The following is a 10,610-nucleotide window of genomic DNA, read 5'->3' as shown; positions in this document are numbered from 1 at the left end:
TGCTGCCAAAGATCTCTTTAAAGTGTTAAAGACCAAAGATGTCATGTTGAGCACTAAGGTGCACCTGACCCCAAAATAATATCTTTAATTACCAAATGCATGAGAAAGCTGGAATAAGGAAGACCAGAGAAAAATAGATACATTTGAATTGTGGTGTTGACAAATACTTTAAGTACCATGGACTACCAGAAGAAAGAACACATCTTTTTTAGAAGACGTATGACCAGCTCCTTAGAAGCAATGATGGCGAGACTTTGTCTCTTATGTTGCAGAGATGTTAAGAAGGACCAGTCTCTGGAGAAGAATATTATACTTACTAAAGTATAAAGGTAGTTCAAAAGTGCAAGACCCCCAATGAAGTGGATTGACATAGTAGTAGAAAGATAACAATTGTGAGAACGGTGCAGGACTGGGCAGTGTTTCGTTCTGTTGTGGATGAGTTTGGTATGGCTTGATGGTATCTAACAACAATAGTATTTATAGTGTGGGGGTAGAGGAATGAAAGAAATGATTTAATGGTAAAGGTAATTTTAAGGAGCTCTGGTAGCGTAGTGGTTATAAGTTGGTCTACTAACCTCAAGGTCAGCAGTTTGAAACTACCAGCCATTCCACAGGAGAAAGATGATGTTTTCTACTCCTGTAAAGATTTACAGCCTTAGAAACCCTATCTATGCAGGGTCACTATAAGTCAAACCGACTCCACAGCATACCGCCATTACCATCACCATCACTACCACCACCAGAGGTTATTTTGTAAGTTGTTAAAATATCCATTCTGCCCTCTTTTGAGTAAATTCTTTCTTTTGTTAGAACCCCATTTCATTTTACCTGTTGTCTCACAGTGTCTCATATTTTTCATAGTACCTAATATTTTTGTCTTACTGTCAAAACCACTTTAAAAAAAGATATTTATTAAGTTCCTTGGTACTAGTAGTATTTTAAGTTGTGAGCATATGAATTTAATTGTGATCTCCATTTTATAGAAGAAATTAAGCTGCAGGGAGATTAGTAGTTTGCCTGAGATGACACAGCTAGTAAGTAACAACACTGAAATTTACACTCAGTCCATCTGGTTCCAAACTCTATACTCTTAGTAGCTTCATCTTGAATTAATTTAATAGTCAGACTATGAAAGCATGGTCTTATTTATTGATTAACTGGCCCTTTATCCTGTGCCCATCTACAACTCTCAAAGTGAATTATATGACAGATTATATGCACTTTTAAAATCTGTCCCTCCATTATTCAGTTGATTGTACCGAAATGTACTTAGATGGTGTGGCAAAGTAGAATATAAAAAAATATATAGTTTCATATGAAATAACACAAATTTCATGAAAATGCATATTCCCTCCCCCTCCTGAAAACACATGTTCTTTGTTCTGTACCCATCTTGTTTCGTCCACTGTGGTGGGCTAAAGCTTGACCTGTTGGTTTCTCTTGTTTCAGTGGCCAATAAGACATGGTATAATTGAAGACTGGGATCTTATGGAAAGGTTCATGGAACAAGTGATTTTTAAATATCTTCGAGCAGAACCTGAGGATCATTATTTTTTAATGGTGAGTTGCTGGAATGAAGAGGAATATATTAACGAAAAAGAACCATGAACTTCCAAATTGCTGGGATGTTAAACTGATGATATTCTTCTCAAGGGATGTTTTCACTCTTTCTAAAGATATTTATATGAATCAAGTTATTTTTGTTGCAAATAATAGAAGATAACAAAAATAACGTAAAAATGGTTTATTATCTCCTAAAAGGAGGAGGCCAGAGTTGGGTGGTTGCATGGTGGGTTATTCAGCAGCTCAGAGATATCACAAAGGATCCCATTTTCACATCTTTTACTTTTATTGGTTCCTCTTAGGTGCCAGGATGCTGTCAGAGTTTCTAGCATCACTTCTTCAAATGTCTGCATTTAGATATGGAAGAAGTGAAATTGATTCTTGAGTATCATTTTTAAAGAATTAAGAAACCCTTTTCCAGAAACTTCCCCAGTAGATTTGCTTCATCCATCCATACCTAATCAGGTCACTAGCATGTGGGGTGAGGGAGTAGGGAGATTAAATTTACCTTGACTGACTTAGGTTAATCAAGATTCTCTGCTTGAGACTGGTAAGGGGTATCCTCTCTGATCACCTAGACCCTAGGAGGATAAATATCCAAACAAAATCAGAGATCTAACAGCAAGCAAGATGGTAGGAGGAATGAATTTGGGTGAACTTATTGTATAATCGAATCTCTTTATAAAACATCCAGATGTTATTGTTGTTAAGCGCTATCGAGTCAGTTCTGAGTCATAGTGACCCTGTATAGGGTTTCCAAAGAAAAGCTGGTGGGTTTGAACTGCCAGCCTTTTGTTTTGTAATCCAGTGCTTTTCTTACCGTGCTACATCAGAACTTCCAGCAGCCAGATTTAGTTATTTCCAATTATTATAACAGAGGAAACAGAGTAAAAGTTTATTTTCCCTGAGTTTAAATCTTACTATAAAATAAAACTCAGCAATGTTGTGGTCTTGGTCATGGTATTTAATTCCTCTTATTAAAACAGAATGAAATATTACAGAGAAATGAAGAAATTTCTCTTGATCATGGGATCTGTTCTAAATATTCTTCTTACAGTTATGTACTTCATTCCAGAGAATTATCCTGTTAAGTTAAAATTCATTGCATATATAAAATGCTGTCTTTATAGAGAGCAATTTCATGTAACATAAACTATTATATAATTTAGTTTGGGTTTTTCCCATACAAGTACATTTTCAAATGGCCCAAGATCCAATTATATAATTATTTCTATTGTTAGAATATGAAGTGTTCAGTAGAATTTTCTAGTTTAAAATATATTAACTACAGGCTATTATGGTAATTAATTTCATCTATAGATTTAACATTCATTAAAGGTAGTTTCTGAAGATGCTACATATTTACAACTAGAAATCGCCAAGTATGAATACTGAGTTTGACAGGCCACTCTTGTGTATTTTCCCATCCTTTGCATCTATCTATGTTGTTGTTAGTGCCAATTGTTATTGTCAAATTGGTTCTGACTCATAGTGACCCTGTATAGGGCTTCCAAGGGAGTGGCTGGTGAGTCTGAACTGCCGACCAGTGAGTCAAACCGACCTTGTGGTCCAGTGCTTATCCAACAGTACCACATCAGGACTCCTATATGTTTTTGTTGTTAAGTGCCATCAAGTCAGTTCTGATTCATAGGGACCCTGTATTGGTTTTCTGAGGAGCAGTTGGTGGTTTGAACTGTCGACCTTTTGGTTAGGGGTCCAATTCTTATCCTACAGTGCCATACCAGGACAGCATTTTCTAAATAAAACCAGATAGAGCCAGGAAACTGTAAGTGAGTTTGTCTTTAAAGCCCAAACAAATCCCACTCCCCCAACCTGTCAGATTTAGCATTTTTCCTTCTCTAGAACTTACATAACTACCTGTTGGATAGTTTGAAGACAAGGTTCATTTCCAAGCTACATCATTCTGTCATTCCCAGATTGCTTCACCAGGGGTTATCAGTCACATTCTAATTAGAAGGCCTGGGACCAAAAGCAGACACAAGGGCATAGCCCACAGGGAATTTTCACTAAAATAATTTTTGCTGATTTAGCTAGCCCATATAAGCTCATACGATATAACCACTTTCTAGGAAGGAGTTAGAAATGTTTACTGTGAACATGGAAAAAGTAAACTTCATTGACCAAAATTGAAATATTTGCTTCTCCTTTGATTTATTAAAGTTGATCATTTTTAACTTGCAATGAAAATTAAAAATGATTGACTTTATTAAATCAAAGGAGAAGCAAATACTGTATTCTATATATTGTGTGGTGAACTCTGCCAGTCAGGTTCATGCAGATGTGACTGAGGAAGTGCTAAAAATAGTACATTTCCTTCATGTTTGTGCTGTCAGTCCTCGGCTGATAGAATAGTTTGAAGGGGACCAAGGCAGAATGTGGCCACATCATAGAAATTAATTGAAAACATGTACTCAACTGCTATATCATGTAAAGGCTTTTTGGCTTTAAAAATCCAAGAGATCCAAATTATGGGTCCCTTAGTGGAGTCCAGGTGTGGCACTGTAGGATAAACACTGGGAGTCCTGGTATGGTGCTGTGGGTTAATGCACCAGACTGTGAAGCCATTTGAACTTCAAGGTCAGCGGTTCAAGCTCATAGTTGCTTCTTGAATATCCTGTACAGGGTCGCTATGGGTCGGAATTGACTCGACAGCACTTAACAACAACAATAATTAACCACAAGGTTGGCACTTTAAACCCTCTAGTGGCTCCTTAAAAACCCTATACAGCTTCGCTATGAATTGGAATTAATTTGATGACACTTAACAACAAGTTGCTCACAAAATTGTGCTGTCTTACTGTTCTGAATAATCACCTGAACATACTGGGCTTGAAAGTATAGGGCAAACATGATGAGTTAATTGCTGCTAAGTTTTTCCGGTGAGGCTTAGGTATGCAGACTCTATGGTTAGCTAGGCATATGGTTTGAGCAGATGTCAGATGAAAATAGTGCTCGTTTATTCAGTACTGAATTGCTCAGAGCTCAAACAGAATATATTTCATATTTCATATATTTTAGAGAATTCCAGTGCTTTTGAGTGGAAATTAAGTGATACTTTCAGAAGAAAGTATAAATTGTGCCAAGAAAGAGCAAGCAGCACATGCAGATAGTCACAGTGAAACAGTTTGGTGATGATGAGGAGCTCTGGTAACATAGTGGTTATGAGTCGGGCTGTTAACCTCAAGGTCAGCACTTCAAAACTACCAGCTGTTACGTAGGAGAAAGATGAGGCGTTCTGCTCCTGTAAAGATATACAGCCCTGGAAACCCTATTCAAGGTCGCTCTGAGTCAGAACCGACTTCATTGCATATGACCACTACTAACCCCCTAAAGGCCTACTGGAAGTGGGAATGACAGGGAATGGGAGTGTTGGATTGTCATGCATGGTTATGGCTGTAGACTGGAGAATTAGATGGTTTGATTGTAGAAAGAATGGCTAGGAGGAGAAGACTGCTATCAAAGAGTTTTCATGATGATCCAAAAGAAAGCTGATGACTGCCTGAATTAAGACTGTGGCAATGGTAATAGGGAGAAATGGGTGTAGGGGAGTTACATCTTATGCAGGGCTTATGTTCTTAAAATGTGCAAGGTAAAAATGATTCACAGTGAAAAATATCCATGAAAGTCTCTAAGAAAGGCTCCATATAAGACACCAACATAGCATCTCTCAATAACTATAAGAAAACGAACTTTCCTCCCGTATGGAGGAAGTTTCTCTCGCACAAGATAACTTGTGTTTATGGGCGCCGTATAGTGAAAGACATATGTTTTACTAGAATTAACCTCAGTTCAGCAATACACTCACACTTTGAGAGTTTGTAGTTGTTGAGCCCACCTGAGGGGAATCTGATTCATAGTATGTAGGATGGGAATAGACTTATCATTTCTCTTGTTCTTGTATTTGGCTTCCTTGTCCTGGTATGCACCCTCACAAACTTGTGCATATCCTCACTTCTTGCAATGTGTATCTTTAGCTCTATAAGTTGCATGTATATAGCAGAGATTGACAGGACGTAGGATTGACAACCCCAGAGGTTAGAACTGGTGGCAGTTAAAGGAGAGGAATCTCAGATGTTTGGGCTGGTGGTGTATAGGTATGACTGGCCAAGATGGGAAATGTTAGGAGAAACTCACATTTTGAGGGAGAACGAAGAAGGAGAGTGTAGTTTTATATCTGCTGAATTCATAAGGGTGCCTGTGGACTGTATATGTGAAGAAGTCTAGTAGGCTATCAAAACATGGTTGTTGTCTAGGGACAATCTCTGACCTGCAGGGAGTGATTTTAGGAGTCAGTAGCATTTTCATGTTGAATGTTGGGTAAAATTTCATCCTGACTTCCTAAAATAAAATATACCATTCTTGGTATTTTAGAGATGAATATATGAATCCACGATTCTCTTGACATCTCTAGGTTCTAGCTCTGTGATAGAATTTACCTGGTAAAATTGAAAATTTGTAGTCTCTTACTAGAAGTGATGTAGATCTGAAATAGAATTGCAGGTATCCTGATATAAGTAAATAGGTCCTGGTTTGGTCCTGTTCTGTTCAGTGTAGTAGCCACAAACCCATACAGAGTTTGATTTCCTTGATTTTGTTAAATCAGTTGCTACTAGCCCATGTACTTTTCATCTTCTAATATACTGGTATCTTTTCTCCCATTTTTCCTGTCCTTATATTTTTAAACAGGTTTCTTTAGTTCAGTTGTAGAGAGATTTGGGGAGTTAGCAAATTTAGGTATATGTATACAGTTTGTTACCTTTATCTAAAAATAATAAATTCATTTTTATGTTGATACTTTACTATTATTTTGAATAAAAAGTTTTATATAGCTTGCAGTTGCATGACATTCTAATCATATGTTGTGGTGGTAGTGGTGGTGTGGTGGTTATGTGCTTTGGAGTTGGTTCCGACTCATAGCAACCCTGTACAGGATTTCTGAGACTGTAAATCTCTATGGGAGCAGAAAGCCTCAACTTTCTCCCGCGGGACAGCTGGTAGTTCGAACCTTAAGGTTCACAGCCCGATTTGTAACCATTACACTACCAGAGCTCCTTAATCATATGCTATTGTATTTAAAGCAGCAACAACAACAACAACAAAAAGCTTGCTATACCAACCTACCTGACCAGCCAGTTGGAGTAGATTATATTTGTGCTCATTTTCTAAAGAGAGGTGACTCCCAAAAAATGTGAAATCATCTAATGGTATCATTAATATCACATGTGAGTAAAATTTTGCTGAAGATACTTTAAAATTGACTGCAATAAGTACATCAACAGAGAACTGTCAGAAATTCAGGTCAGATTCAGAAGAGGGCTTGGAACTGGAGACACTGTTGCTGACATCATATGGATCTTGGCAGAAAGCAAAGAATACCATAAAGATGCTTACTTGTGTTTTATTGCAAAGACTTTAGACTGTGTAGATCATGACAAACTATGAATAACATTGAGAAAAACGGTTATTTCAGAACACTGAATTGTGCTCATGAGGAACCTGAACATAGACCAAGTGGGAGTTGTTAGAACAGAGCAAAGGGATACTGAATGATTTAACATTCAGGAAAGATGTACCCCAGGGTTGTATCCTTTTACCATACTTAGTCTGTATGCTGAGCAACTAATCTGAGAAACTGGATTATTTGAAGTAGAACCATGGCATCAGGATTGGAAGAAGACTCATTAACAACCTACGGTGTGCAGAGGATACAATTTTATTTGTAGAAAGCCTTCAGTATGGATTGTACCTCAATGTAAATAAAACAATAATCCCCACAACTAGACCAATAAATAACATCATGATAAATGGAGACAATGTTGAACTTGTCAAAGACTTCATTTTGATTGGATCCATGATCAGTAGTCATAGAAACAGCAGTTAAGAAATCAAAGACTGTATTGCATTAGGCAAATTTGCTACAGAAGACCTCTTTAAAGTATTAAGGGGCAAAGATACCAATTTAAGGACTCAGAGAATGCCTGATCTAAGCCATCATATTTTCAGTCACATCATATGCATGGTGTGGCACTGTGGGTTAATGCACTGGACCACAAGGTTGGCAGTTCAAGTTCACCAGCCGCTCTTCAGAAATCCTATACAGGGTGGCTATTTGTTGGTACCGGCTTTGTGGCACTTAACAATAAAAACAACAACATATGCATATGGAAGTTAAACAGTGAATAAGGTAATCCCTAGAAGAAGTGATGCATTTAAATTGTGGTGGTAGAGAAGAATAGTAAAAATACCATGAACTCTCAGAAGAACAAACAAATCTGTGTTGGAAGAAATACAACCAGAATGCTTCTTAGAAGCCAGGATGGTGAGGCTTTGTCTTTCGTACTTTGGAGTTATTGTCAGGATGGACCAGTCTCTGAAGAGGGACATCATGCTTGGTAAAGTCGAGGGTCAGTGAAAAAGTGAAAGAAGCCCCCACAAGCTGAGTTAACACAGTAGAAGCAATAGGCTCAAACGTGACAGCAATTGTGAGAATGGCGCAGGACTGTGCCATGCGTTGTTCTGTTGTGCTTCGGGCTGTTAGGAGTTGGAAGTGACTTGATGGCACCTAACAACAATGACATTCCAAATTTAGATTTTGTTCTAAATAATTGTTTGGAAATTTTACTTAAAATTAGTTTTCTGAAGGAATAATACTGGTGGGAGACCTTGAAGAAATACATGATAGAAGAAGAATTAAGTTTATTGTTATGATTCTCAGGGTTTATGAACATAAGACCTCAAATAATACTGAATTTAATAAAAAAAAAAAAAAACACCAGAACCCGAATAATAATGTGAATATTATCTTAATGAAAGTATATAGATTTTAATGTAAATTCTTCCAAGATTGTTTTTGGCAACAAATAATTTGGTTGCTAGATTTCATTGAGTTGGTTTCAACTCCTGTGTACAACAAAACAAAACATTGCCTGGTCCTACTTCATCCTCACATTCAGTTATATATTTGAGCCCATTGTTGCAGCCAATGTGTCAGTGCATATAATTGAGGGTCTTCCTCTTTTTCACTGACACTCAACTTTGCCAAGCCTGAAGTCCTTCTTCAGAGAGTGGTCCTTCTTGATGACATGTTCAGAGTACATAAGAAAGATGTAGTCGTATCATTCTTGCTTGTAAGGAACATTCAGGCTGTATTTGCTTCTTCCAAGAAAGATTTGTTCGTTCTTCTGGTTGTTGTTGTTAAGTGCGGTCAAATCAGTTCTGACCCATAGCAACCCTGTATAGGGTTTCTGAGGAGCAGCTGGTGAGCTTGAACTATTGACCTTGCAGTTCAAATGGCTTTGCAGTCTGGCACATTAGCCCACAGCGCCACACCAGGGTAGTCCAGGGTATATTCGATATTATTTGCCAATACCATAATTCAAAGGCATCAATTCGTTTTCAGTCTTCCTTATTTATTGTCTTCCTTATTTATTTATTCAGTCTTCCTTATTTATATATTTATTCAGCCTTCCTTGTTTATTTACAACTTTCACATGCACATAAGGTAATTACAGACACCATGACTTGGGTCAGGCGCACCTTAGTCTTCAAATTGACATCTTTTCTCTTTAATACTTGAAAAAGATCTTTTGCAGCAGATTTTCCCTGTGTGATGTGCCATTTGATTTCCAGACTCCTGCTTCTATGGACATTGATTGTGGATTCAATTAAAAGTAAATGCTTGACAACTTCAGTCCTTTCTTCATTTACCATGATGTTGTTTCTTGATCTAGTTGTGAGGATGTTTGTTTCTTTATGTTGAGGTGTGAACCATACTGAGGTTGTAGTCTTTGATCTTCATCAATAATCAATAAGTGCTTTAAATCCTCTTTATTTTCAGCAAGCTAGGTTGTGTCATCTGCATATCACAGGTTATTGTTAATTTTCTCTAATCCTAATGCTGAATTCTTCATGTAGTCCAGCCTCTTGGATGATTTGCTCAGCATTCAGAATGATTAAGTATGGTGAACGGATACAACCATGGCACGTACTTTTCCTGATTTTAAACCCTTCACTATCTGTTTGTGTGTGTGTGTGTGTTTATTTTGGGGGCAGGGATGTACACCAAAACACTCAGGAATATATTGTCATTTAAACAACCAAAGGGCACATTCTGCAAGCCTGCCTCCTGGTTGCCACTAGACAGTCTTTCTCTTTCCATGAGTCTAGAGTCCTCAGTTGCTCTATTTCCCCATGTCTTCATCTCTGTCTACATCTCTTGTGTCTCCGCTTCTCTGGATAGGGTTTCACATTCCACTCTTGCTCTTCTCCCTTGATGGTCCTAGGGTCCTCTGTTCCTAAAATGTATTTACCTTTACAATCGTGACAATTGCAATTAGTTATGATACCAACTAGTCACTATTGAATCATAAGAATCTTATCCCCAGCTCTTTTCGCCAGACCTGTCTAGACAAGATAAAAACCATTCAGTGGGGATTCTACCTTCCTTTGCATACTTTGAAACTAAACTCCATCTTGAAAACTTGTAAGCCAGTCACTTTGTGCCTTTAGAGCTCCCCCATTTTAGGTATCCAATGTCTAAGTTGCCAATCCCTATCACCCCTGTGTACAGAGGGGATAGGATGAAGACTCTTTCCCTCTTGGTTGGTATTTTGAGCTACTACATCCATAAGTATAGGCCAAGTACAGTTCATCAAACTGTAGCAATTGACACTTATTTCCATTATCAAAAAATTTGTATCTTCTTTTACTTTCACTATCCTTTTGTTGTATTCTAAAGACTTCTTCTCGATCTAGGTATAGGTTCCACATGAGCAAAATTAAGCATTCTAGAATTCTCATGCTTTTCAGCATTGTCTATAATTTCTTATGTTGTTGTTGATAGGTGCCATCAAGTCAGTACTGACTCATAGTGACCTTGTGCACAGCAGAACAAAACACTGCCCAATCCTGGGCCAACCTCACTGTTGTTACCACGCTTGAGCCCATTGATGCTGCCACTTTGCGAATTTCTTCAATGCACTTCCTTCACTATCCTTGACTCTTGATCATATGCTATCTCTTGAAAC

General features: G+C 37.7%; 1 protein-coding gene across 1 annotated transcript in view; it reads left to right on the top strand.

The window, feature by feature from the left end:
• Positions 1-10,610, top strand: part of ACTR3B (ARP3 actin-related protein 3 homolog B (yeast)) — a 237,677-nt gene that overhangs the window by 80,597 nt on the left and 146,470 nt on the right. Inside the window, exon 4 of the mRNA XM_006873668.1 lies at positions 1,450-1,560. Coding sequence (XP_006873730.1) covers positions 1,450-1,560 — 111 coding nt within the window. The remainder of the gene's footprint in view (positions 1-1,449; positions 1,561-10,610) is intronic.

The sequence above is a fragment of the Chrysochloris asiatica genome, unplaced genomic scaffold (genome assembly GCF_000296735.1).
Source record: "Chrysochloris asiatica unplaced genomic scaffold, ChrAsi1.0 scaffold00249, whole genome shotgun sequence".
NCBI classification, from domain to species: domain Eukaryota; kingdom Metazoa; phylum Chordata; class Mammalia; order Afrosoricida; family Chrysochloridae; genus Chrysochloris; species Chrysochloris asiatica.
Note: the sequence above shows the minus strand (reverse complement) of the source record. Positions and strands in the feature narration are given on the sequence as shown.